The sequence below is a fragment of the Macaca fascicularis genome, chromosome 19, assembly GCF_037993035.2.
Source record: "Macaca fascicularis isolate 582-1 chromosome 19, T2T-MFA8v1.1".
NCBI lineage: Eukaryota > Metazoa > Chordata > Mammalia > Primates > Cercopithecidae > Macaca > Macaca fascicularis.
The window spans coordinates 2939738-2967581 of NC_088393.1; the positions used below are offsets into that span (position 1 = coordinate 2939738).

Below are 27844 nucleotides of genomic sequence, written 5' to 3' on the forward strand. Positions count from 1 at the left end.
CACTTTCCCCCTTCCCCCTTCCTCACTGCCTCGATGCATTTATTTAGAAAAGACGTTGTAGATAAAATCACCATAAATGGAAAAATCAAGAATGGAAAAAACCCAAGGAAAAGCAGACGCGGGGTGAAATTCCAGCTGAAGTGTGTGCCTGTCAAAACTGTCTTCTTTTTTTTTTTTTTTTGGAGACAGGGTCTCACACTGTTGCCCGGGCTGGAGCGCAGTGGGGCAATCGCAGCTCACTGCAGCCTGCAACGAACTCCTGGGGCGATCCTCTGGCTAGGGAAGGAGCCCACTACTCCTCCTGCTGCCCTCCTCCCCTCACCTTGCCTAGTTCACAAGACAGGAGGAGAGAGACAAAGCAAACAGTTAGAAAGAAACAAAAGTAAGATAAATAGCCAGACAACCTTGGCAAAACCATCCGGCCCTAGGAGTTAAAAAAAGTAATAATAGGCGGGGCGCGGTGGCTCACACCTATAATCCCAGCACTTTGGGAGGCTGAGGTGGGCGGATCACGAGGTCAGGAGATCGAGACCATCCTGGCTAACACGGTGAAACCCCGTCTCTACTAAAAATACAAAAAATCAGCCGGGCGTGGTGGCGGGCGCCTGTAGTCCCAGCTACTCGGGAGGCTGAGGCAGGAGAATGGCGTGAACCCAGGAGGCAGAGCTTGCAGTGAGCCGAGATCGCGCCACTGCACTCCAGCCTGGGCGACAGAGCGAGACTCCGTCTCAAAAAAAACAAAAGAAAAAAAAAAGTAATAATAATAACATTGACCCCTGACCTAAACTACTTGTGTTGTCTGTAAATTCCAGACACTGTATGGAAAAAGCATTGTAAAACTTTTTGGTCTGTTAGCTCATGCCTGTAGTCCCCATTCACGTTCCCCACATTTGCTCGATTTATCACGACCCTTTCACATGGACCCTTTAAACTTGTGAGCCTTTAAAAAGGCCAAGAATGTCTTTTTCGGGGAGCTCGGCTCTTAAGACACAAGTCTGCCGATGCTCCCGGCCGAATAATCCACTTCCTTCTTTAATCCAGTGTCTAAGGAGTTTTGTCTGTGGTTCGTCCTGCTGCACTGCCTCGGCCTCCCAAAGTGCTAGGATCACAAGTGTGAGCCAACCTGCCCGGCCCCAAAGATGTTCTTGCAGCAAAGATTGAGTGTGTTTCATGAGGGGTTCCCGATCCCATTTCCCTGAAGGAAATGGGCCCAGAGACAATATGGGCTCCATCCAGGGTCACACAGCAGCTCGAGGCTGGAAGCAGAGGTCCACAGAGCCACTGCTGAGTCCCCCTGGCCTCCCCCAATCCCCTGAGAAAGGGAAGGAGAGGAAGGAGACTACCTTTCCTTTATGAACATCCTTCGAGTGGGTCCCATGCCATACTTTTTTTTCTTTGAGTCAGGGTCTCGCTCCGTCACCTACACTGTGTCGCCCAGGCTGGAGTGCAGTGGTGTGATCATAGCTCGCGGCAGCCTCTGCTTCCTGGGCTCAAGTGATCCTCCCACCTCAGCCTCCTGAGTAGCCGGGACCACTGGCGTGCACCACCATGCCTGGTTAGTTTTTATTTTGTTTATTTATTTTTGAGGTGGAGTCTCACTCTGTCGCCCAGGCTGGAGTGCAGTGGTGCAATCTTGGCTGACTCCAACCTCTGCCTCCCGGGTTCAAGCAATTCTCCTGCCTCAGGCTCCCAAGGTACTACAGCCACCGGCTACCATACCTGGCTAATTTTTGTATTATTATTATTATTTTTAGTAGAGTTAGGGTTTCACCATGTTGGCCAGGCTGGTCTCAAACTCCTGACCTCAGGTGACCTGCCCACCTCGGCCTCCCAAAGTGCTGGGGTTACAGGCGTGAGCCACTGCGCCTGGCCAGGGCACAGAGTTTAAAATGATGCAAAAGCTGGTCAAATGCCTATACAAAAAATTAGCCGGGCATGGAGGTGGGTACCCATAATCCCAGCTACTCTGGAGGCTGAGGCAGGAGAATCACCTGAACCTGGGAGGCAGAGGTTGCAGTGAGCTGAGATCCCACCACTGCACTCCAGCCTGGGCAACACAGCAAGACTCCATTTAAAAAAAAAAAAAAAAAAAAAAACCTGGGCATGGTGGCTCACGCCTGTAATCTCAGCACTTTGGGAGGCCGAGGCGGGCACATCACCTGAGCTCGGGAGATCGAGACCATCCTGGCCAACGTGGTGAAACCCTGTCTCTACTAAAAATACAAAATTAGGCAGACGTGGTAGCCTGCGCCTGTAATCCCAGCTACTCAGGAGGCTGAGGCAGGAGAATCGTTTGAACCCAGGAGGCAGAGGTTGCAGTGAGCCAAGATTGTGCCAATGCACTCCAGTCCAGGTGACAAGAGTGAAACTCTGTCTCAAAAAAAAAAAGAAAAAAGTTCATAGTGTGGTGTGGCCTCTGGATCAGGCCCCTCCAGATCCTACAGTTGTCCCTTCATTTGAGAGGCCCTTATTGAGCTGCGGGAGCTGGGACCACATTCTCTCTGGGTCTCCAGCATTGCCCAGCACGGGGCAGGGGGGCCACATGCTGATGGATTTCACATGACTTTGGCCTTTCGGAGAAAAATGCCTGTTTGGTTTGAGACAGGGTCTCACTCTGTCGCCAGGCTGGAGTGCCGTGGTGCGATCTTGGCTCACTGCAACCTCTGCCTCCCTGGTTCAAGCGATTCTCCTGCCTCAGCCTCCCGAGTAGCTGGGATTACAGGCACACGTCCACCACGCCTGGGTCATTTTTGTATTTTTAGTACAGATGGGGTTTCACCATGTTGGCCAGGCTGGTCTTGAACTCCTGACCTTAAGTGATCCCCCTGCCTCGGCCTCCCAAAGTGCTGGGATTACAGGCAGGAGCCACTGTGCCTGACCCGTTTTTTGTTTGTTTGTTTTTGTTTTTTTTTAGTAAGCAGAATAACAGCCCCAAAAAGCTCCTGTGTCCTCATCTCCGGAATCTGACGAGGCAGCTGTCTGGTGAGGGGGATCAAGGTTGCAGATGGAATTCGGCTACCTTTCATCAGATAGGGAGATCTTCATTTTTGGGGGGCCCAGTGTCCACATAGGGGTCCTTGTAAGGAGGAAGGCAGGTGGCTCAGGGTTAGAGAAGAAGATGTGATGACCGAAACAGAGGTCAGAATGATGTGGCCACGAGCCCACGGATGCAGGCGGCTCTGGAGCCAGAAAAGGCAGAAAGTAGATTCTCCCCTGGGACGTCTGGAGGAAACAGCCCTGCTGATTTTCGACTTTGGGGCTCCAGATCTGTCAGATCATAATTTTAAGTTATTTTAAGCTACTAGGTTTGTGGCCATTTGTAACTGCAGTTGTAGGAAACTCATGCAGTTTTTATCCTGCATACCACAGAACTTTTGCAGGATTATTATTATTATTATTATTATTATTATTATTATTATTATTTGAGGTAGTTTCCCTCTTGTTGCTTAGGCTGGAGCACAGTGGCACGATCTTGCCTCACTGCAATCTCCGCCTCCTGGATTCAGGTGGTTCTCCTGCCTCAGCCTCCTGAGTAGCTGGGATTACAGGCGGCTGCCACCACACCCGGCAAATTTTTGTATTTTTTGTTAAGATGGGGTTTCACAATGTTGGCTAGGCTGGTCTCGAACTCCTGACCACAGGTAACCCACTCGCCTCAGCCTCCCAAAGTGCTGGGATTACAGATGTGAGCCACCATGCCCAGCCTATTGCAGGATTATTATCTTCCAAATTACAGACAAACAAACCGAGGCACAGAGAGGGGCAGTGACTTGCCCCAGGCCACGCAGCAATGGAAGCCAGAGACCTGAGCTCCAGCTTCCCTTGGCCCCATGAGCAAAAGCTTGCGTGTGGGAATCGTGTCTCTGTCTTGCGGAGGAAAACAGGAGGGAAGTTAATATGCGGGGCTCAAGGAATCACCTGGAAAAGATGTCGGCTTGCTGGGGGGATGTGGGAGACAGAGAGATACCCCAAACACGCGTCCACGTCCAGAAGATGGGGGTGAGAGACCCACGAGGGTGCAGGCGTGGGCTGGGGCTGGTCCTAGCTCTGTCTGGGAGGGGAAGTCAAGGCAGGCTTGGTCAGAAGCCACCCAGACATGAGGCATGAGGATGGCTTGGTCCCGTCCTGGTTTTAGGGATCCTCTCTTGGGTTTCCAGCCACCAAGGAGATGGGTGTTACTTTAGCTGGGTCTTGGCTGCCTGAGCAGGAAGGGCCTCTTCTGAGGTCTCCCCTGCCCTCCCCGCAGGGCACCCCATAAAGGAGACAGGATTCATGGAAAGCTTGGAGGTTGCACCTGGTTCATGTCAGGCACTCAGAGCGTTGCACGGGGAACGGGCGGCTCTCCTAGATGGGGACTCTGAGGCCCACAGGACAATAGTTTCACCTGCCTTTGCTGCAGGGAAATCAGTCCCCACGGGAGAGTCCCACAGCCTAGAGCCCCCCTCACCCTCCAGCTGCCTTGAAACCAGGCATGGAGAGAGGGACGCCTCACAGTCCCTGACGGGCCTCTGTTCTGCCCCCGAAGGGCAGGGAAGTAAAGGAACCTTAGTCCTAGGTTCAAACGGGGGAACCGAGGTCCGGAGACCGACACTGGGCTGTGGCGAGTGGGAGGCTGCTCTTGGCTGGAACTTCTGCACTCTGGTTCCGTCCACCTCCTTCCTGAAAAAACACGAGCTTCTCCCTGTGCCTTCCTGGGTGGGTGGGGTTTGAGCCTTCACGCCCACTGTGCCTCAGTTTCCCCACCTGTCGCCTCTCCGTGCCTCGGCTTCCCCATCTGTTGCCGCTCTGTGCCTCGATCTCCCCATCTGTCAGTGAGGACTGGCGCGGGCTAAAGCACTTTATTAATCTCACTTCCAAAGCCAAGACTCCCTGGTTTTTCTGGGAGCCCTCAGAGACAGGCAGGGCAGACGTGGGACCCTGTCAGCAGCACCCAGACTCCCCGACAGGCCAATTCCAGGAGGCACCGCGGGGACCCATGTCTTCTTTCTTCCCTGGCCTGAGGCTGGGGAGGGAGTTTCCCAACGGCCCAGCTTTGCCCACTCTTCTCAGCCCCCACCTGTCCCTAGCTGGGGTCTCAGAGCGGCTTCCCTCCATTCTCTGCCCCTCGCTCGACCCATCTGTAAAATGGGTTCGTTAACAGGATCCACCCAGCTCGCAGGGCTGGCCTCAGTGTGAAAGGAGGCAACACACACAGCGCCTGGAACAGCGCTGGGAACAGCATGGGCGCTGCAGAAGTGTGGCCTATCACACGTCACTAGTGGCGTGGAATTCTCTCAGGGTTGGCTTCCCCTGGGGACCCCAGCAGCCCCTCATCCCTCAGCCCTGCCCCCTGTTGCTCCCACGGGAGTAAGAACAAAATCTGAAGTTTGTTATTAAATCGGTTCCATTTTTATTGGATTTGAACCAAATACAGCAGGATGAGGGGTGGGGGACTGAGGGGTCTTGGTTCATGTTGGGATGGGGTGGGGAGCTCAGGGGGCTGGGAAATCCTAATATACGGATGCTCTGTGAACCCTAACATGACCGAGAATGCACCCCCTCCTGTCTTTGATAGGCTAAAGGCACTTGGATATCAATTTTGGGGAGGCCCTTGGGGTTGTCATGGTAAGCAGAGTCAGGCAGGTGCGAAGAAAATAATTGGTTGTGCCCAATTCAGGGGTGGCGGTTGGGGTTACAGGAACTTCACCCTCACTCATGTCGAGCCCCCTGGACCGTCTGTACACCGTGGTGCAGGCCTGGGCCCTCCCGGCCACAGCTCAGGGAGAATGGGCCGGCGTCGCCTTGCAGCTCCGTCTGAAACCTTTGCTCAAACACCCTCCAGGGCTGAGCCGGCTTTCTCTCTGTTTCTCTCTGATTGATCTCAGAGCAGTCTTGAGGGATCCAGGATCCAAGTCAAGCCATCAGGCCCATCTGCAGGCCTGGCCTCTGAATACAGGGTAATAGGTTTGACCCTCAGACCCATTTTACAGATGAGGACACTGATGGTCTAGGTGATCTTCAGTCACCAGCTGAGATCGTACAGCTGGGCAGCAGCAGAGCTGCTTTTGAGCCCTTCCTGCAAAGTCCTGGAGGGTCTGTCCTAACCTCTCGGTTGGCAGCCAAGCCCTTTCTGACTGAGGTTTTGGCCCAACAATGGTTCCTGTCCCTGCCCCCAGCAATGTCCTAACTGTCCTCTGGAGGATGTGGAGGGGGAGGGGCAAAAATTGGCTATGAGGAGGCCAGGTCACAGATGGTCCCTATGGTCCCTGTCTAGTGTCTGAATCCTTCTGCAAAACCTCAGCTCCTCCTTGTTTACCCCCCGTGACGGGGAGCTCACCATCTGTAGAGCAACAGGGCAGTGACTTCGGGGAAGCTTTTCCTTGACCTGAGCTGCAGTCGGCCTGTGACCCCAGCTTTGGTCCTAGATCTGCCCGACCACTGCAGGTGCAGAGACCAAGGTTCTTCTATCACCTTCTTCCAAGGACCCGGGTCCAGGCCTTCCTGCAGGGTGAAGCCCTTGTTTCGGCCTTGTTCTTGTCACTGCCTCTGCAATGCACATAGCAGGGACCCCCCGGGAGCCCCCTGTGCTCTTTGGTCTTGTTCCCCACCTGAGCCATGAGTCAGCAGAGCCGGGCATGATGGGGCCACGCTCAGGGCTTGTCTGAGGCTGGCTCAGGGGTCAATGCGTACCTAGAGGCAAAGGCCCCTCCAGTAGACCCATTTAGAGGGACACTCAGGACCCCAGAAGCCATGGTCCTGGGCCGGGGCCAGGGTGGCTACCTCTCCCTTGTGGGGTGGCCCTCTCTTGCCAACTGTTCTGAGAAGCAAGTGGCAGCGGAGGGAGGTGGAGGGCTGGGGCAATGGCTCCTCCTTGCGGACAGCCCTCCTGGGCTGTGGGGAGGACGGAGGACAGGGCGTGGGGGCCCCTGACTGTAACCGCTGCGTGTGCTGGGTCCTCAGCAGACCTGAGCCCAGGCCCTGAGGTCGGCTGGGAGATGCTCAGCTGAGCAGGCGCTGGGGTGGGCTGTGTGTCCCAGGTGTGAGCTGTGTCTCAGTTGTGAGTTGTGCCTGTCCCAGGTGTGAACTGAGCATGTCCCGGGTGTGAGCTGTGCTCTCACGAGAGCCCTGCCTGCCTCTGTGGTCAGTTCTGGTGCCCAGGGCCTGGTTTTAGTGTCAGCTGGGTGTGAGGTGTGTGTCTCAGGTGTGGTGAGCTGTGTGTGTCCCAGGTGTGAGCTCTGTGTTCTGGGTGTGAGCTGAGCATGTCCTGGGTGTGAGCTGAGTGTGTCCTGGGTGTGAGCTGTGCCTGTCCCAGGTGTGAGCTGTGTCTCGGGTGTGAGCTGAGCATGTCCCAGGTGTAAGCTGTGTGTCCCAGGTGTAAGCTGTGTGTCCCAGGTGTGAGCTGTGTGTTCCAGTGTGAGCTGTGCCTGTGTCTCAGGTGTGAGCTGAGCATGTCCCAGGTGTGAGCCGTGTGTTCCAGTGTGAACTGAGTGTGCCCCGGATGTGAGCTGTGTGTTCTGGGTGTGAGCTGTACTTGTCCCAGGTGTGCGCTGTGTCTCGGGTGTGAGCTGTGTTCCAGGTGTGAGCTATATGTCCCAGGCATGAGCTGTACCTGTCCTGGGTGTGAACTGTGTCCCGGGTGTGAGCTGTGCCTGTCCCAGGTGTGAACTGTGTCTCAGGTGTGAGCTGAGCATGTCCCAGGTGTGAAAAGTCTCAGGTGTGAGCTGAGCATGTCCCAGGTGTGAGCTGTGTGTTCCAGTGTGAACTGAGTGTGTCCGGGTGTAAGCTGTGTCCTGGGTGTGAGCTGTGTTCCAGGTGTGAGCTATGTGTCCCGGGTGTGAGCTGTGCCTGTCCCGGGTGTGAGCTGTGACCTGGGTGTGAGCTGTGTGTCCTGGGTGTGAGCTGTGCCTGTTCCGGGTGTGAGCTGTATCCCAGGTGTGAGCTGTGTCTCAAGTGTGAGCTGTGCCTGTCCCAGGTGAGAACTTTGCTCTCACGAGAGCCCTGCCTGCCCCTGTGGTCAGCTCTGGCGCCCCGGGTCTGGTTTTAGTGTCGGCTGGGTGTGAGGTGTGTTTCACCTGTGTGATTGGGTTCCAGGTGTGAGTGTGTCTCTGGGTGTGAGGTGCAGGAGGCCCAGGTGTGAGCAATGCAGACTTTCTGCGCACCCTCCCCTTGGGGCTGTAGGGCCCTTTGTGGGTCTTGGGTGTCCACCGTCTCCCTGGTGTGATCTGTGTGTAAAGGGCTGGGGGAGCGGAAGCCCAGGGCTTGGGGGCAGCAGACTTGTGCCTCCTGGGTGTGAATTGCGGGCCCTGAGGATCTTGGGGTCTCTCAGCACCCCCAGTCATTCCAGGTTGGTAGATGGGAGCCCATCACCCCACCTTGCAGCCCGCACCCCCACCGCCAACTCAGCCACCATAGCAGGGACAGGAAGACGGGTTGAAACCTTTAGAAAACGCTTGAGAAACTGCAAAAAGACGCATGCTGATGAAAAACAGTCCTGCGGTTGGGCGTCTACAAAAAAAAGGGGAAGTTCTCCCAGGGGAGCCGCCGTGCAGCCGCCCCCGCCCCCTCCGGGAAATGCATAGGTGGACACGCGAGCGGCCGGCCCGCGAGGGATGGGAGGGGAGGGCCCGCCCCTGGGGACCCCTCAGATCATCTTCATGTTGAACTTGCGCGCGCCGCCCTGGCCCGCCGCGGCGGCCGGCCCATCCACCTTGCGGAAGGAGTACTCTACCGAGAAGTTGTTCTTGTGCTGCCCGCGGCCGCGGCTCCACACGAACAGCAGCACGAAGCAGAAGAGGACCACGCCCAGGAAGGTGATGCAGCCCATGGCGGTGGACACCAGGATGGTGGTGAGGTCCAGCGGCGCGCGCAGGGCCGCCAGCGTCTCGTTGTGGGCCTCGCCCGGGGTCCGGTTGGCGGCCGGCTCGGGGCGCACGGTCAGCGTGGCGAAGTACGTGTCGTTGCCGCCCGCGTTGCTGGCCACGCACGTGTAGGTGCCGCTGTCCTGCGGCCGCGCGTCCTGGATCTCCAGCGTCCCCCCGGGGAGCACGTGCGCCCGGCCTGCGCTGGTGGCAGTCACTGGCCGGTGCTGGGGGGTCACCCAGGCCACCGTGGGCGCCGGCTCGCCCTCGGCGCGGCAGAGGAAGCGGACGTCTTCGCCCGCGGTGGCCATGACGCGCTGCAGCCGCCGCTCCCGGATCTTGGGTTTGCGGCACACGAAGTACTCGAACAGCACGGAGTCCGGCAGGTTTCTCAGTGCGTCGCCGCGCACCTCGGCCGGGGTGGCGCAGGCCGGCAGCCGCCCGTCGAAGTTGAGGGTCTTGCGACGCTGCACGATCCACAGCAGGCGACAGTCGCAGGCCAGGGGGTTCCCGTCCACGCGCAGCGTCTCCAGCGTGTTCACCGAGTGGAAGGTGCTCTCCTCCAACGTGGAGAGCAGGTTGTTGGAGAGGTTGAGCAGGCGGATCTGGCGCAGGCCCAGGAAGGCCTGAGGCTCCACCACGGCCAGCAGGGCCCCCGCCAGGTGCAGCTCGCGCAGGCGGACCAGGTCCCGGAACGACCCCCGCGGCACCGTGCTGATGGGGTTGTGCGACAGATTGAGGCAGGTGAGGTGCGCCTGGTGCCGCAGCGCGGCGGCCGGCACGGCAGTGATGTTGGTGTGGGTGACTGACAGCGACGTCAGGTTCAGGCCCCGCAGGCTGCCTGCGGCCACCTCCTCCAGCAGCGGCCAGTTGTCAATCTCCAGGTGCAGCAGCCCGGGCAGCCTGCGGAAGTTCTGGTCCTCCAGGGCGGCGATGGCCAGGTGGCGCAGCCGCAGGGCGCCCAGGCCGCGCAGGTGGCCCAGCGACTCCCCGGACAGAGCCGTGAGGTTGCAGCGCTCCAGGGTCAGCTCCTCCAGGGCCAGCAGCCCCGCGAAGGCGCGGCGCGAGATGAACACCAGGTCGTTGTCACCCACCTCCAGCCGGCGCAGGCTGTGCAGGTCCTGGAACGTGTAGTCCAGCAGGATGACCAGCTTGTTCTCGCTCAGGTCCAGCAACGTGAGGTTGTCCAGGCGCGTGAAGACCCCGGGCGGGATGAGCTTCAGCTGGTTGCCACGGAGACGCAGGACGCGCAGGCGCGGCAGGTTGGCGAAGGCGCCGGGCTCCACGTGCGCGATGGCGTTCTCGCTCAGGTCCAGCTCCTCCAGCGCGGGCAGCGCGGCCAGGTCGCCCGGGTTCAGGCAGCGGATGCGGTTGCGGCTGAGCTCCAGCAGGCGCGTCTCGGCCGGGATGCCTTCGGGCACGGCAGTCAGGCGGCGGCGCGTGCAGGCCACGGCGCGGGTCTGCGCGGTGCACTCGCAGCGGGCCGGGCAGCCTCCAGCCGGGGGCGGTGCCGCAGGCAGCAGGAGCAGGGGCAGGCTCAGGACGCACAGCCAGCAGGTCATGGTGCGGAGCGTGGGCCTAGGGCCGCGCCACCATCCTCCTGCGCACCTGCGGGCGGGCGAGGAGCGGGCAGCATTAGCAACGTTAGCACCGTTAGCACCGGGTCCCCCTCCGCGGCGCCTCCGCACACAGCCCACCCCTAACCCGCCCCAGCACAGCGGCTGGCGCCTGTAATCCCAGCATTTTGGGAGGCTGAGATGGAATAATTGCTTGAGTTCAAGAGTTCCAGACCAGCCTGCGCAACATAGCAAGACTCCCATCTCTGCAAAAAAATAAAAGATGAGCCGCATGTGGTGGTGTAGGCCTGTGGTCCCAGTTACTCAGGAGGCTGAGGCAGGAGGATCACTTGGGCCCAGGAGGTGGAGGCTGCTGCAGTGAGCTATGCTCGTGCCACTGCACTCCAGCCTGGGCAACACAGTGAGACCCCTGTCTCTACAAAAAATAATAATAATAATAAAAATTAGCTGGTTTGCAAGTAATTGTGAAATATTAAGAAGTTTACCCAGGCATGGTGGCCTGCACCTGTGGTCCCAGCTACTCAGGAGGCTGAGCCAGGAGGATTCCTAGAGCCCAGGGGGTCAAGGCCACAGTGAGTTGTGATTGTGCCACTGTGCTCCAGCCTGGGAGACAAGAGGGACAGAGGAAGACCCCCCCCAAAAAAAAAAAGAAGCAGCACGATGATCCACCGTGTGGCTGCAATTCCTATCTCCTGGAGTTTTGTTTTGTTTTTTCTTGTTTGTTTTTCTGAGATGGAGTCTCGCTCTGTCGTCCAGGCTGGAGTGCAGTGGCTTGATCTCGGCTCACTGAAACCTCCACCTCCCGGGTTCAAGAGATTCTCCTGCCTCAGCCTCCCATATAGCTGGGATTACAGGTGCCCGCCACCACGCCTGGATAATTTTTGTGTTTTTAGTAGAGACGGGGTTTCACCATATTGGCCAGGTTGGTCTCAAACTTCTGACCTCAGGTGATCCACCCGCCTTGGCCTCCCAAAGTGCTGGGATTACAGGTGTGAGCCACCGCGCCCGTCCGCTCCTGGGTGTCTTCACACAAGAGAATGGAACACACAGTGCACGGAAAACCTGGGAACATTCACAGCCGCATCTGTAACCGCCAAACAGTGGGAAAGGCTGGAGTGTGCACCAAGGAATGGATGGCTCAGCACAGTGCAGCCGGCCACACACGAACACGACTCAGCCACCAAAGGGAGCCAGGCTCTGACCCAGGCCACGGTGAGGATGCACCTTGAGGATGCCATGCTCAGTGAGAGATGTGACAAAAGGCCACATTGTGTGATCCTCTTTCTTTCTCTTTTTCCCTTTCTTTCTTCCTTTTTCTTTCTTTCTCTTTTCTTTCTTCTTTTTCTTTCCTTTCTTTTTCTTTCTTTTCTTCTCTTTCCTTCCTTCCTTCCCACCCTCCCTCCCTCCTTCCTTCTTCCCTCCCCTCCCCTTCTCTTTCCTTCCTTCCCTCCCTCCTTCTTTTTCTTTTTCTTTCTTTCTTTTCTTCTCTCTCTCTTTCCTTCCTTCCTTCCTGCCCTCCCTCCCTCCTTCCTTCTTCCCTCCCCTCCCCTTCTCCTTCCTTCCTTCCTTCCCTCCCTCTCTCTTTCCTTCCTCTCTCCCTCCCTTTCTCCCTCCCTCCCTCTCTCTCTCTTTCTTTCTTTCTTTCTTTCTTTCTTTCTTTCTTTCTTTCTTTCTTTCTTTCTTTCTTTCTTTCTTTCTTTCTTTCTCTTTCTTTAAGACGGAGTCTTGCTCTGTTGCTCAGGCTGGAGTGCAGTGGCTGTGATCTTGGCTCACTGCAAACTCCACCTCCTGGGTTCACGCCATTCTCCTGCCTCAGCCTCCCAAGTACCTGGGACTACAGGCGCCCGCCACCACACCCAGCTAATTTTCGTATTTTTAGTAGAGACTGGGTTTCGCGGTGTTGGCCAGGCTTGTCTTGAACTCCTGATGTTAAGTGATCCACCCGCCTTGACCTCCCAAAGTGTGGGGATTACAGGCTTGAGCCATCACGCCCGTCCGTGTGATCTCATTTCTATGAAATATCCAGGACAGGCCCATCCACAGACAGGGAGATGACATTTGATCTCAGACCCTGTTGTGAGTGGAACTGTGTTCCTGCAAAAGATATGTTCAAGGCCAGGCACGGTGGCTCACACCTGTAATCTCAGCACTTTGGGAGGCCGAGGTGGTGGATCACCTGAGGTCAGGAGTTCGAGACCAGCCTGGGCAACATGGGGAAACTCCGTCTCAACTAAAAGTACAAAAATCAGCTGGGCGTGGTGGTGTGCATCTATAGTCCTAACTGGGGGGGTCTGGGGTGGGAAGATCACTTGATCCCAGGAGTTGAGGCTTCAGTGAGCCGTGATCACACCACTGCACTCCAGCCCCTGGGCAACAGAGTGAGACTGTCTCAAGGGGGGGAAAAAAAAAGGTATGTTCAAGTCCTACCCTCCGTGCCCGCTGTGCACGGGACCTCGTTTGGAATCAGGGTCTTTACAGATGCACTCAAGTTTAGATGAGACTGTGGTGGGTTACAGTGAGCCTTTTCCAACGACTCCTGTCCTTACAACAGGGAGACTTGGCCACACACCTAGCCCCTTACAGGGGAAATACAGCCGTGTGAAGACGGAGGTAGAGGCTAGGGTGACACAGCCACAAGCCAGGGATTGCTGAGAGCCCCGGGAAGCTGGGAGAGGCAGGAAGAACGCTCACCGGAAGCTTCCAGAGGGCCCCCAGCCCTGCGGACACCTTGATTTTGGACTTCTGCCTCCAGAGCTGGGAGAGCGTATGTTTCGGTTGTTTTAAGCTCCCTGGGTTTGCGGCGCCTTGTTCTGGCAGGAAACAGGCCGACCCAAAAGTTGAACAGAACAGAGCCCGTGGATTTCTGGAGGGAGGGTGTGTGGGCTGGGGGAACAGCCAGTGGAAGGGCCCTGAGGTGTGGCGGACATCTGCAGAAGCTAAGGGAGAGGGTGGAGCGGGGCGGGGAGCTGGGCCTCTGGGTGGGGGGCAGATGGCATGGAGCCGTGGTGGCCCAGAGGAACAGGTACCAATGCTCCGTGGGTCCCGATGGCTGTGCGTCCTGGGCTCTTCCCATCTCTCCTGGGAGCCTGCTGCACCCCTACCAACTCCTCTTGGCTGCAGCCCGGATTCTGGGGGCTGGGGTGGCAGGTGGAGGTGGGGTTGGGGGGAGCGGGAGGACGGAGCTGGAGCTACCAGGCGGCACTGCCCAGCCCCTTCTGCTTGGCTGCTTCGCCCGCCAGCCAGCCGGCTATTTTTGGCATCTTAGCAGCTGAGCCCTGCTAGGCATCCCCCCAGGCCCCTTGGCCCAAACCAGGCCTTGTGTCTCTTCACGGTTCCCATTGGCCGTCGATCCTCATCTGCTAAATATCTGCGAAGGCAGCTCCTGCCTTCCCAGCGCCTTTCAAGAATTTAAGCGGAGAGCGAACAGACGTGGAGCCCCGGGAGACTGCTTAATGTCAGAGACGAATCGTACGTAAGTGAGGACAGTTTGTATCTTGCAGCTGTAATTCATTAAGATGAGGTCAGGCAGGAGTAGGGGGAGCCCTAATTCAATGACTGGCGTCTTCATAAGAGGGAAATTTGGACACAGAGACACAGGCGAAGGCCAAGTCACCACACAGGCAGAGACCGGAGTGATTCATCCGCAAGTCAAGTGACACCAGGGATGGCCAGCTACCACTGGAAGCTGGAAGAGTCAGAAAGGGTCTCCCCGAAAGCCCCCAAAGGAAGTTGGACCTGCCTGAGCTTGGACTTCCAGACTCCAGAACTGTGAGAGAAGAAGCTCCTCTTGCCAGGGACGGTGGCTCACGCCCGTCATCCCGGAACTTCGGGAGACCGAGGCGGGCGGATCACTTGAGGCCAGGAGTTCGAGAGCAGCCTGACCAACATGGAGAAACCCTGTCTCTACTAAAAAAAAATACAAAAATTAGCCGGGCGTGGTGATGGGCACCTGTAATCCCAGCTCCTTGGGAGGCTGAGGCAGGAGAATCGCTTGAACCCGGGAGGCGGAGGTTGCGGTGAGCCGAGATCGCGCCACTGCACTCCAGCTTGGGCGACAAGAGGGGAAACTCCGTCTGAATAAATAAATACATAAAGTGAAACGCCAAACTGAATTCTGGATTTAGGTGGACACGGACACGTATATACAGATGCCAAAACTGGGTGTTCACAGGCCGCATGGAACAGCAGGGAGCTTGGCAGGAAGGAAGGTGTCAGGCGAGAATGCGGTCCCACCGAGAGAAAAGCGAGGGGTCTGTGGTTTCCAGGAGGCCTTGGTCCTCCTGCCCCCAGCTTGGGAACTTAGGGAACTTGAGGGAGGGAGGGAGGGAGCGAGAGAGGGGGCATGGCCCCCTCCCCCGCTCCTCAGAATCGTGTTTAATCCCAACCTGGACATTTTACAGGGAAGGCAACCCTTCCCTCCAGCAAGCTCCCTCCCAGCGCTGTTTTTCTAGGTCATTCTCTCCCGAGCTGCCGCCCTGCCGACAGCACACTCAGGGGCTGTGTCACAGGAGGGGACGAGAGCGCTAGGGCAGTGATGGCACTATCTGTCCCCCGCCCCGTACCTCCCCCCTTACTGTCCACTCCACAGTGTTTATAAAACCACTGGTGAAATCCTGCCCACGGGCTGGGTGCGGTGGCTCACACCTGTCATCCCAGCCCACAGGCCGGGCACAGTGGCTCACGCCTGTCATCCCAGCACTTCAGGAGGCCGAGGCAGGGGGATCACTGGAGCCCAGGAGGTCCAAGGATGCAGTGAGCTGAGATCGCACTGCTGCGCCATAGATTGGGCAACACAGCGAGATCCTGTCTTTGTTCTTTTTTTTTTTTTTTTTCCTTTTTTTGAGACAGGGTCTCGCTCTGTCGCCTGGACTGGAATGCAGTGGCATGATCTCAGCTCACTACAGCCTCCACCTCCTGGGTTCAGGTGATTCTCCTGCCTCGGCCTCCCGAGTAGCTGGGGTTACAGGCACCCGCCACCACACTCGGCTAATTTTTGTATTTTTAGTAGAGACGGGGTTTCACCATGTGATCCAGGTTGGTCTCGAAGTCCTGACTTCAAATGATTCATCCGCCTCGGCCACTCAAAGTGCTGGGATTACAGGTGTGAGCCACTCCGCCTGGCTGCAAGACCCTGTTTTATTTATTTTTATTTATTTATTTATTTTTTGAGACAGAGTCTTGCTCTGTCACCTAGGCTGGAGTGCAGTGACGTGATCTCGGCTCACTGCAAGCTCCGCCTCCTGGGTTCACGCCATTCTCCTGCCTCAGCCTCCCGAGTAGCTGGGACTACAGGTGCCTGCCACCACGCCCAGCTAATTTTTTATTTTTAGTAGAGACGGGGTTTCACTGTCTTAGCCAGGATGGTCTTGGTCTCCTGACCTTGTGATCCGCCCACCTCGGCCTCCCAAAGTGCTGGGATTACAGGCGTGAGCCACTGTGCCCGGCCAATTTTTTTTTTTTTTTTGTGAGATGGAATCTTGCTCTATCACCCAGGCTGGGGTGTAGTGGTGTGATGTCAGCTCACTGCAACCTCTGCCTCCTGGGTTCAAGCGATTCTTCTGTCTCAGCCTCCCGAGTAGCTGGGATTACAAGCACGTGTTGCCAGGTCTGGCTAATTTTTGTATTTTTGGTAGAGATGGGGTTTCACCACATTGGTCAGGCTGGTCTCGAACTCCTGACCTTGTGATCCGCCTGCCTTGGCCTCCCAAAGTACTGGGATTACAGGCGTGAGCCACCATGCCCGGCCCAATAATTTTTTTTTTAAAGCAGTTCCCACAAAGCACAGATAAGGGCAAAATCAGGAAGTTTCCTAGAGAGATGACAGGTCTGGAATCGCCAGGTCACAGTCACACTGATCCAGTGGCAGAAGTGCCGGCGGGAGGCCTCAATTCGGATAAGCTGTGTGACCTCTGTTGAGAAACCTACCCTCTCTGGACCGCGCCTGTCACGGCACAGGCAGAAGAGCCCTCTGGGGCACCCTCCAAGCTCTGGCTCTATAATTACTCCTGGGATGAGAGGACAGATGATCCCTCGCGCCCGGCAGGGGCCACTCAAGCTGTGACCTAGTTTTACAACCCTGACTGCCCCCATCAACAGCCTGACCCTATCATTTCCTCTGCGGGGTGTTGCTGGGGAGGCGGGAGGGGGGATCTGGTGGCTGGACTCAAGCTTCTGACATGTCCCCTAAGGGTCTGGTGCTCCCCAACTTGGGAGCAAGAACTGGTTCCTGGAGAGGGGACCTGGGAGACTCGATTCTGTCTACACGGCCTGCCTCTGCTCACCGTGTGCCCTGAACGCATCTGGTTGGTCTCCCTGGTCTCTTTTTATTTTTATTTTTTGGGATGGAGTCTCGCTCTGTCGCCCAGGCTGGAATGCAGTGGCGTGATCTCGGCTCACTGCAAGCTCCGCCTCCTGGGTTCACGCCATTCTCCTGCCTCAGCCTCCCGAGTAGCTAGGACTAGAGGTGCCCGCCACCATGTCCAGCTAATTTTTTGTATTTTTTTTTTTTTAGTAGAGACGGGGTTTCACTGTGTTAGCCGGGATGGTCTCGATCTCCTGACCTTGTGATCCGCCCGCCTTGGCCTCCCAAAGTGCTGGGATTATAAGCTTGAGCCACTGTGCCTGGCCGGCCTCCCTGGTCTCTTGCAGGAGGGTGTCTCTTGGGTGGAGGGCTGCGGGGGTCTTCAGCCAAGATGCCAGAGAGCTCCCTCAACTCTTGCCGATCTCAGGTGAGGAAGGGGCTGGGTACTCTGAGCAGGGGGTGACCCTTTCTGGGTCGGTTTTCTCACCCTGGAGCCCGGGGCCTTAGGTAGGATGGGGTTAGAAAGCCAGGACCCCCACTGCTTTTCTTTGTTTATTTGAGACAGGATCTCACTCTGTTGCCAGGCTAGAGTGCAGTGGTGCGATCATAGCTCACTGCAGCCTCGACCTCTTAGGCTCAAGTGATCCTCCTGCCTCAGCCTCCCACGAAACTGGAACTACAGCCGTACAACACCATGCCTGGCTAATACTGAAAATTTTTGTATGCCAAAAGTGATGGCTCATGCCTGTCATCCCAGCACTTTGGGAGGCCGAGGCGGGCGGATCACTTGAGGTCAGGAGTTTGAGACCAGCCTGGACAACATGGCGAAACCCCGTCTCTACTAAAAGTACAAAAATTAGTCTGGCATGGTGGTGGGCGCCTGTAATCCCAGCTACTCGGGAGGCTGAGGCAGAAGAATCACTTGAACCCAGGAGATGGATGTTGCGATGAGCCAAGATCGCGCCACTGCACTCCAGCCTGGGTGGCAGAGCGGGACTGTCTCTAAATAAATAAATAAGAGAGACGAGAAAGTCACGGCTCAGACAGCGTCAGGAAGGGCAGACCAGGCGGAGGGCACCGTGGGGCAAAGGCTGTGGGGCAGGACTGTGCCGCGGTCACAGCAGGCTGCGCAGACAGGCTGATTTTTTTTTTTTTAATTGAGTCAGAGTTTCACTCTGTGGTCCCGGCTGGAGTGCAGTGGTGCGAACTTGGCTCACTGCAGCCTCCGCCTCCCGGGTTCAAGCGAGTCTCCTGCCTCAGCCTCCTGAGTAGCTGGGATTACAGGGGCCCGCCACCACACCTGGCTAAGTTTTGTGTTTTGTTTTTTTTTTTTGAGATGGAGTCTCGCTCTGTCGCCCAGGCTGAAATGCAGCGGCCGGATCTCAGCTCACTGCAAGCTCCGCCTCCCGGGTTTACCCATTCTCCTGCCTCAGCCTCCCAAGTAGTTGGGACTACAGGCGCCTGCCGCCTCACCCAGCTAGTTTTTTGTATTTTTTAGTAGAGACGGGGTTTCACCGTGTTAGCCAGGATGGTCTCGATCTCCTGACCTCGTAATCCTCCCGTCTCGGCCTCCCAAAGTGCTGGGATTACAGGCTTGAGCCACGCGCCCGGCCTAGTTTTGTGTTTTTAATAGAGATGATTTCACCCTGTTGGCCAGCCTGGTCTGGACCTCCTGAGCTCAGGTGATCCGCCTGCCTCGGCCTCCCAAAGTGCTAGTATGACAGGTGTGAGCCACCGCACCCGACCACCAGGCTGATTCTTTAGGAGCCTCTGTCCCCTCCCTTGTCCTCAGGCTGCAGCCCTGGGGGAGGCAACACTTTGAGGGCTCTCTGTCTCCATCCTCACAGGTCCCTCGGACCACTCCTCTCCCAGGAAACGGCCACCCACCTGGAGCATCACCTCCTGCCGTCCCAGCATGGAAACCCCATCTGTTCACAGACACCTCCCGATGGTGTGTTCCGGTCACCTGAACTGCCACCCAGGGACCCAGCCCCATCCCTGACGTCTCCCAGGGTGACTCGCAGAGCCCCAGCGTCACCCCGGCCACACGGAGCCAACCTCAGTTCCACCCTTCCTCTCCCACAGGCCAGACTCCTCCCTTGCCCTGGGTCTCCCACCACTGCCAGGCCTCTGTCCCCCACCCCGAACTCCCCTCCTTCCAGCCGGGCTCCGGTTCGCCCCCCACATTCAATATGCTCCTCTCGTTCTGGGCTCGGTGTTCCCAGCTGCCAAATGGAAATGGGATGGGGGGTGGATCCGGCCAGCCTCTGCAAACCTGGGCCTCTCTGGGCTCTGTGAATGTTGGGGGCCTGGTCGTTCTCTGGGGTGGGGCTGTCCTGGACCCTGCAGGGTGCTGAGCAGCGTTCCTGGCCTCCACCCGCTCCATGCCAGGAGCACACCCTGTCGAGACAACCACAGATGTCCCCAGACATTACCAAATGTCCCCTGGGAGCAGAATCACCCTGGTTCAGACCCCCTAGGTTAGGGGATTCCACGGACCCCCAAGAGACTCTGCAGCCCACCATCCTCAGCCCTGCTGAGGTCCCAGGAGGCTGCACACATTGAAATCCATGCCTGAGTAGGAGGGAGAGAGGAGGTGAATCCCAGGAGCTGGGGACCCCTGCTTTACACCGTCTGCCCTTTTGGGAGTTGATCCTGGTGTCTGGTGTGAGCAGGGGACAGATTTAGCATTTTTTTTTAATTTAAATAATTAATGCAGGTCTCTCTTGGCACCATGGACATCTCATGTGGATGATTCTCTGTCCTGGGCACTGCAGGGTGCTGAGCAGCATCCCTGGCCTCCACCCACTCCAAGCCAGGAGCACCCCCTTCCCAGTCGTGACAGGCACAAATGTCCCTGGACACGACTCAGAGTCCCCTGCAGGGCAGAACCTCCCCGAGTGAGTTCTTGCTGTAGAGGATGCTGGCACACAGCCCGCCTCTAGTTCATGCCCCAGGAGGAGCCAGGGTGATTCAGCCTGTTTTACACCGGGAGGTGGAGAGCCAGAGAGGGACGGCAACGTGCTCAGGGCCACACAGCAGGCAGGAAGCAGGTACAAGATGCGACCCCAGGCCTGCACACCCTGTTTTCCTCCCGTGGTTCTGCTAGGGTTTCGGGGGGACCTCACACCCCATGGGACCTGACTCCTGCCCATCTCGTGCCAGCCTGGCCGAGCCAGGAGGCATCTGGGAGCTCCACGCCTGCCGGACGGCCCCATCACAAAAGCTGCAGCGTCCCCGAGCCCAGGCCCCAGACTAGCAGATGTTTAAGAGACATGGACGACCCAGCACTTTGGGAGGCCGAGGCGGGCGGATCACGAGGTCAGGAGATTGAGACCATCCTGGCTAACACAATGAAACCCTGTCTCTACCAAAAATGCAAAAAATTAGCCGGACGTGGTGGCGGGCACCTGTAGTCCCAGCTACTCGGGAGGCTGAGGCAGGAGAATGGCGCGAACCCGGGAGGCGGAGCTTGCAGCGAGCCGAGATCGCGCCACTGCACTCCAGCCTGAGTGACAGAGCGAGACTCCGTCTCAAAAAAAAAAAAAGAGACACGGACAAGGCCAGACACAGTGGCTCACACCTGTAATCCCAGCACTTTGGGAGGCCGAGGCAGGTGGATCACCTGAGGTCAGGAGTTCGAGACCAGCCTGGCCAACATGGTGAAACCTTGTCTCTACTAAAAATACAAAAAATTAGCCAGGCGTGATGGCAGATGCCTGTAATCCCAGCTACTTAGGAGGCTGAGGCAGAAGAATCACTTGAACCCAGGAGGCGAAGGTTGCAGTTAGCTGAGATCGCGCCATTGCACTCCAGCCTGGGCAACAAGAGCGAAAATCCATCTCAAAAAAAAAAAAAAAAAAGAGAGAGAGACACGATGGGAGCCGGGGAGCCCCCAGGCCAGCCTGTACCTGAGTTTCCTCAGCCCCAGCCCTGGGCACCCCCTTCCTGGACTGAGGGTGTGGGTCAGTGTGGGGGTTGGGGGTCCTCATCGCCCACAGGGGCCCCGCTGTGTGGCTGCTGATTCCTGGTGAAGGCCTTTGCTGACATGAACAGTGCCTCTAGAATTCCAGGGCCTGCTCTAAACAGCTCATAGACCCAGACCCCCCCAACACACAAAGCCCCTTGCAGGACCGGATGAATGTTTGTGAAAACATTAAAAAAGTAGCCCAGCCTGGTGGTGCGCACCTGTGACCTCAACTACTTGGGAGGCTGAGGCAGGAGGATTGCTTGAGCCCAGGAGGTGGAGGCTGCAGTGAGCCACGATCACAATGATCACATCACTGCACTCCAGCCTGGCCAGCAGAACAAGACACTGTCTCAAAAGAAAAGAAGAGGCCGGGCGCGGTGGCTCAAGCCTGTAATCCCAGCACTTTGGGAGGCCGAGACGGGCGGATCACGAGGTCAGGAGATCGAGACCATCCTGGCTAACATGGTGAAACCCCGTCTCTACTAAAAAATACAAAAAAAACTAGCCGGGCGAGGTGGCGGCGCCTGTAGTCCCAGCTACTCGGGAGGCTGAGGCAGGAGAATGGCGTGAACCCGGGAGGCGGAGCTTGCAGTGAGCTGAGATCGGGCCACTGCACTCCAGCCTGGGAGACAGAGCGAGACTCCGCCTCAAAAAAAAAAAAAAAAAAAAAAGAAAAGAGAAAAGAAAAGAAAAGAAAGAAAAGAAAAGAAAAGGAAAGAAAAGAAAAGGAAAAGGTACCAGCTGCCCTTCCATGAACTGGAAACACAACAGAGAACAGAGGCCAGAAACTCCCCGTCCTTTTATTTTTATTTATTTATTTGTGTTTTTTTTTCTTTTCTTTTCTTTTTTTTTTTTTTGAGACAGAGTCTCACTCGGTCACCCAGGCTGGACTGCAATGGCACAATCTCGGCTCACTGCAACCTCCGCCTCCTGGGTTAAAGTGATTCTCCTGCCTCAGTCTCCCAAGTAGCGGGGATTACAGACATGCGCCACCGCACCTGGCTAATTTTTTGATTTTTAGTAGAGACGGGGTTTTGCCATGTAGCCCAGGCTGGTCTCGAACTCCTGACCTCAGGTGATCCACCCGCCCCGGCCTCCCAACGTGCTGGGATGACAGGTGTGAGCCACCGCGCCCGGCCCCCTGTCCTTAAGGAGCTTACATTCTGGTGCGGGTGACACCGTGAAATCAGTGTATGTCACATCAGCTGGTAATAAACGCCACGGAGGTGAGAACAGCTGTGTCCTCGGGTGACGTCACCTCCTCAGCTCTGCGCCCCGCCGTCCACAGGCGTGAAGCTGGAGCTGGGGCTGGCCACCGAGAACCTTCCTGCCTCCCCTCCCGAGCAAGGGGCACGTCCCACCAAGCCCGGATGGCCCGTCTGCCCCTGCAGGGTCCTCCGCTCTGGTGGTGGGCTTGGTGAGCTCTGCTGCCCGGCCTCGGGAGTCTGGGGGAGCGCGGCGTCGACCCCTGTGGAGGGAGGACTCCTGTTTCAAGGACAGAACCTCATTACCATGCACGACCAGCCGCAGCCGAGGCCGAAGAGGCCTTTGGCAGGGGGGCCGGGCCGCTGGCAGGGACTGCGTTGGCGGTGGTGGACGGGAGTGGGGGTCTGTCCTCAACAGGTGGGGCTGGTCCGTGTGCTGGCCCCTGCCATGGGATCGCACCCAGGACTCTGGTCCTCCTTCTATGCCCCAGCATGTGCCCGGTGCTGCTCGGGTGCTGGAGGCACGGCAGCCTCCACGCAGACGCCCGCAGCATCACAGCCTGTGCACTGCACATCCACGCCCTGTTTGTTACAAATGTTCCATTCAACGCCTTCTAGCACATTCACAGATCGTCCGCCGGCACCTCTGGTTCCAGAACATTCCATCGCCCCCAAAGGGAAGCCCCGTTCCCTTCAGCAGTCACTCCCAGCCCCTCCCCAGCCCGGACCCTCACGCGTCTGCTTCCTGCCTCTGCGGATTGGCCTGTCCTGGACCTCTCCCATCAATGCAATCGGATCGTCTGTGGCCTCCAGGGACCGGCCTTTCCCTGAACGTCAAGTTGGGGGCACAAACAGGGGAGCATCGCGCAGCCCAGCGAATGGGCAGATTGTCCGAAAAAAGTGCTGAGGAGGGGAGCCACTAGGGAGCTGTGGGGGGGTCTGTTCCGGGCTGTGGCTGTGTTCGACGGGCTCAGGGAAGAGCCCTCTGGGCTGAGACCTTGATGGGGAGCCGGGGTCAGCGGGGTACAGCAAGGCAAGGGGCGATGCTGGCCGGGGGTGTGTCTGCGCTTGGTGGGGTGGGAGCCCTGGCTGGCAACGGCAAAACTGCCCTGGGCACTGAACCCTCAGGGAGGTGTCTGGACTTGCGTCCACAGGCAATGGGGAGCCATGGGAGGATAAGGAGCAAGAACATGGTGAGATCTGGGTTGCAGTTGGAAGGTGCGTCCAGCTCTGCACGGTCCAACCCCGGGTCGCCCTGCCTCCCACAAACCTGGAAAGTCTGGACTCTCGGCCGCACCTCCATCTTGAGAGAGCAGGGCGCTACTACCTCCCTCTGCACCCCGTCACCCACACGCAGAGCTGTGGCCAACGACGGAGCATGGGGAGGCTGAACTGAACACCAGGTGCTGAACCAACGGTCCCTTGTCCACTCCAGAGCCAGGACAAGAACTCAGGGGTCCCCACCTGAATCGGCCACCGACCGCCCTGGGCAGAGACATGGAAGTCTCTGAGCCTCAGTTTCCTCTTCTGCAAAAGGGAACCGCAGGGTTCCCAGTCATCTCCCCGGAATGAGCGAGTGAGAGGTCGGGTGAGGAGGTTCCTTCCAGGGAAGTCTCCACTGAGTGCCGGCTGGGGTCAGGAGCCCCAAGTCCTAGGCCCTGGTCTGCTCCTGGCCATGTGTTCACCTCATTCGTTCATTCAACAAGCATTCACAAGCATTCATTCATTCATTCAACAATCATTCATTCATTCAACAATCCATTCATTCATTCAACAAGCATTCATCCAACAAACATTCATTCCTTCTTTCAACAATCATTCTTTCAACAAGCATTCATTCGTTCATTCAACAAGGATTCATTCATTCATTATCAATCATTCATTCATTCAACAAGCACTTAACTACAATACCTGTGTGCCAGGCACTGCTTTTAAGAGAAACAGCAGTGAACAAAACAGACAAATCCCTGCATTCTGTTTATGGGCGAGAAACAGAAGAAACAAGGAAAGCCAGCTGTCACACGGCGGGCCATGGTATGGGAGAAAATAAACAGGGAAGGGGGGCTTGGGGTTGGCAGAATGGGGTTGGCAGAATGAAGGCCTCCCCACGGCCAGCCCGTTCTAATCCCCGGAACTGCAGATAAAGCCACCTTACATGGAAAAAGGGCCTCTGCAGATGGGATTAAGTAAGAATTGTGAGATCAGGAGATCATCCCGGATCATCCGGAGGCCCAACATCCTCACAGGGTCCTCACGAGAGGAGGCAGGAAGGTGCAAGTCAGAGACAGATTGGAAGAGGCTGCACTGAGGCTATGAAGGGAGAGGGTGGGGCCCTGAGCCAAGGGATGCGGGTGCCTCTGGGCACTGGGAAAGGCAGGAACCGGATTTTCGCCTGCAGTGCGCAGGAGGGCCCAGCCTTGCCCATGTCCTGTTTTTTTTTGGTTTTTTTTTTTAGACAGAGTCTCACTCTATCACCCAGGCTGGAGTGCAGTGGCACAATCTCGGCTCACTGCAACCTCTGCCTCCCAGGTTCAAGTGATTCTCTTGCCTCAGCCTCCCAAGTAGCTGGAACTACAGGCGCCCACCATCACGCCCAGCTAATTTTTTGTATTTTTAGTAGAGATGGAGTTTCACTATATTGGCCAGGCTGTTCTCAAACTCCTGACCTCAGGTGATCCACCCGCCTTGGCCTCCCAAAGTGCTGGGATTACGGGCGTGAGCCACCGCACCCAGCCTTATGCCCTGGTTTGATGCCAGTGAGGTCCGTTTTGGACTCTGGCCTCCAGAACGGTCAGATGATAAATGTGTGTGGTTCTCAGCCACTGCTGTCACAGCAGCCGGAACTCATCGGGGTCATTGCAGTCTTGAAGAGGGAGGTCGCTCGAGGCCTCCGGGATCTGTGCACCTGCCTTCTGGGGCATGTAAGGCGGGGGACATTGACCTCTCCTTGGGGTCTGAGATCTGCAGCGACCACAGTGCAGGCACCGGCCTTGGGGACCCCCTCCCAAAAACTGCCCCCCACGGCAGGACCTGGGCAATGGAGGCCTCTCTTCCCTGTATCCCCAGCTGTCCTTAGATACGGATCCTGGACTCATGATCCTGGAAGCTCTTAGCCCAAGGAGAAGGCAGGGTGTGGCTGGGAGTGGCTGGGGTCCCTTCCTAGAACAGAGGCGGCCCCACCTGCTTGGTGCCTGGTGGGATGGGCAGCTCCCTTCCTCGGCTCCTGGCCAAGTCCTGAAGCCGTTCCAATCCACCTCCTTTATTCTGAGCAGGGCTCTTCCCCTCAGCCCTCTTGCAAGGTTACCTCAAATACATCCTCCCTCCAGTCCCCGCCCAGGGCAAGGGATGCTGACATCTGCCTCGAGAAAGGCCCTCCTGGAGGCTGACCAAACCCAGAGGCGGCAGGGGTGAGATGCCTGGTAGCGGCCCCCTCTGTCCCCAGGCCCACAGCGACCTGCATCTCCCCCTCTCTGCCCCCTACCACAACCGGGGTGGTGGGAGTAAGAGGAGTGTGGTCTGGATGCGATCCCCATTCGAGCTTCTAAGACAGATATGGGAGGAGGGGGCCCAGCCCTTCACAACACGCGTCCCTCCAAGGTCTGCTTTTGGGGACACGCTGCCGGTCTCCCAGGACCCCTGCATCCTCTGTCCTAGATCCAGGCCCTCCCGGGGCTTCATCCATGACAATTCATTAAGCCCTAATTAGCTTCCATCTGCTGTTAGTCCCCGTCAACCCCTTGAGGGGCTGGGGGCCTACCGACCCACTTTCCTTCCCAGCTTGTACACGGGGGGCCGTGGACTGCTCTCTGCAGGCGGGGCCTCTAGATCTGGAACCAGTTTTGGAGCACCCACTGTCTACACCGGCCACTTCACCCACTAGCCCAGCCCTGACGGGGGGGAATAATAAAGTTCATTTTGGAGAGAAGGAGACTGAGGGTCAGAGTGGGCCCCAGCTCACCGCAATCACTTAGCTGCAGACAGTCAGCATTTGAACCTGAGTCTGACGCCAGCTCCTACCCACAAAATCCCAGCTCTCCCCTAGAGGGTGGAGGGCGCTCTTTGGAGGCCCGAGATTGACATGCGGTGGTGGGCGGCTCGACGGGGCCCACCCGGGGCAAACTTTGCTCGCAGAGTTCTTCGAGAGGCTCTCTACCTGGTGACGAGGTAGTGACTCAGGGGGTGCCGGGGAATGACAGTGCTGTGGGAAGAGACATCAAACTGCCTTCTGTTCCCACTCAGCAAGGCACCTTCAGGTCCCAGCTTACCCTGGGGGTGGATGGCTGAGTCTGAGGGGGGGCCAGGAAGGGCCCTGAGCATCTGTTTTATGGCGGCAGCACGCCACAGCCGAGGTGGGCAGCATCTCATTTAATCCTGTGTGGGGTGAATCTGAGAGAGGGGACGTCATTTGCCAGAAGTCACTGGTGGAGACTGGACGGACAGGGCAGGGAAGGCTGAGTTGAACTCTCCTAAGCCCCCATCCCACTGCCCGGCCTTCCTGCCACCCCATATCATCCAGGTGGGGACAGGAGCTGGGTCTACAGGGGAAGTCCATGGGTTCTTCCCGCTCAGATCCTGTCTCCGACGATGGCTGCCTCTTCGGCTGGGAGAGGCGCCAGGGTAAGGCCATGTCCCGGCAGCCCACCCCGCACCAGCCTCCTGATAAAGCCAGCGCCACCCTCCCTGAACCTGTTTCCAGCCTGCGTCCTCCACCTGACTACTCACACCTCACACCTTCTCCATCCTCTCCACGCCACTTGCAGGGAGCCCTCCTGGGTTGCTCTGGTTCTCACAGCTCTGTTGTCCCTGAAGGTTCCCCCCAGCCAAGCCCCAGATCGTCCCCCTGCGAATACCACTGCACAGCAGACGCCCGGTCCCCACCCCCGCCAGAGCAAGGGTGTCTGCAGCCTCACTGCGTCCATGGATTAGCCAGGGACTGCCCGCTAGAATACAGCTTCTGGGGCCCATCACCTCAGAAGTTCTGACTCCTCAGAACTGGGGGGGCCGGGACACCGGCACCATTAGTGCCCCAAGCACACGTTGAGAAACCCAGTTATAAGGTGGTCTCCAGTGTAAGGACGCGGGGCTTTTCTTGTGCCCGGACCAAGGCGAAAGGTGCTGCTCCCCAAAACTTGTTGAATGGGGTTCAAGGCCTCCCCTGGCCAGGCCCCAGAGGCCCGGGAGGTGGGGGCACCCAGGCCCAGCCTCAGGGCACAGAGAGAAGCCCCTACCATTTCTGGTGCTATTCAGACGCAGGCCCCCAGAGCAGGGGACTCAGCCCTGTGCCCCTAGGTCCCTCCCCGCCAGGCTGGGCCGTCAGCTTAAGGGACGGAGCAGGCTCCGGTGCGGACCCCAGACACCCTGTGCGTCTTCCAGCTCCGCACCCCGAGGCTGGACCAGACCCGGCTCGGGAGAGACAGGCAGGAAGGCGCGGGCTGCAGGCTCTATTCGGACGTTCCCCACACCCCAGACCCAACCAGTCCCCCGTTCATCTCCTCCTGGAGAGGAGCGCATCCTCCCAGCGTCCCCACTGCTCCGGGGAGATGCCCACCCGGTTCCGCGCTCCTTGGCGCCCCAGGGGAGGGGCGGGGGGACCCCAGGGTGGGGAGTTCGCCCCCAAAGTTTCCAGGGGGAGCGTCGGGGGCCTGGCAAGCAGCGATGCGCCCGGGAGGGGTGCGCGGGGCAATTTTCCCTGGCTGAGGATGGGGTCGCGGGTTGGGGGCTTCGGGCGGCAGGGGCGCAGGGTGCAGGTGCGGGGTCCCCAGGCCTGCGGGTGCGCCCCACGCCGGGCCCCGGCTCGGCCACTCACCTGGGCGGCTCCGCCGCGGACACGGCGCGGGCTGCGGCGCGGGGGCCGCCCGGAGCCGACACGAGCAGCTGCCGCCGCCGCCGCCTCCCGGGCTCCGCCGTGCGCGCCGCCGTCGCGCGCACCCGCCCGCCGGTCTCCTCGGCGCGCC

General features: G+C 57.8%; 1 protein-coding gene and 2 long non-coding RNA genes across 4 annotated transcripts; 2 read left to right on the top strand and 1 right to left on the bottom strand.

The window, feature by feature from the left end:
• Positions 1-78: 78 nt before the first annotated feature.
• On the top strand, positions 79-8012 carry LOC141409183 (uncharacterized). Its single transcript, XR_012428213.1, has 2 exons — positions 79-7436; positions 7694-8012. It is a non-coding gene; the product is annotated as an uncharacterized lncRNA (long non-coding RNA).
• Positions 5366-27795, bottom strand: LINGO3 (leucine rich repeat and Ig domain containing 3). Its single transcript, XM_045378464.3, has 2 exons — positions 27697-27795; positions 5366-10445 (listed from the first exon to the last, which is right to left on the bottom strand). The coding sequence occupies exon 2, from the start codon at positions 10397-10399 to the stop codon at positions 8621-8623; it is 1779 nt and encodes a 592-aa protein (XP_045234399.1). The 5' UTR covers positions 10400-10445; positions 27697-27795; the 3' UTR covers positions 5366-8620.
• LOC141409182 (uncharacterized) lies at positions 8546-23848 on the top strand. Of its 2 annotated transcripts, none has more exons than XR_012428212.1 (2): positions 8546-11626; positions 18563-23848. It is a non-coding gene; the product is annotated as an uncharacterized lncRNA (long non-coding RNA). The 2 variants fall into 2 exon arrangements; XR_012428211.1 differs by lacking the exon at positions 18563-23848 and adding an exon at positions 12966-16187.
• Positions 27796-27844: the final 49 nt, after the last annotated feature.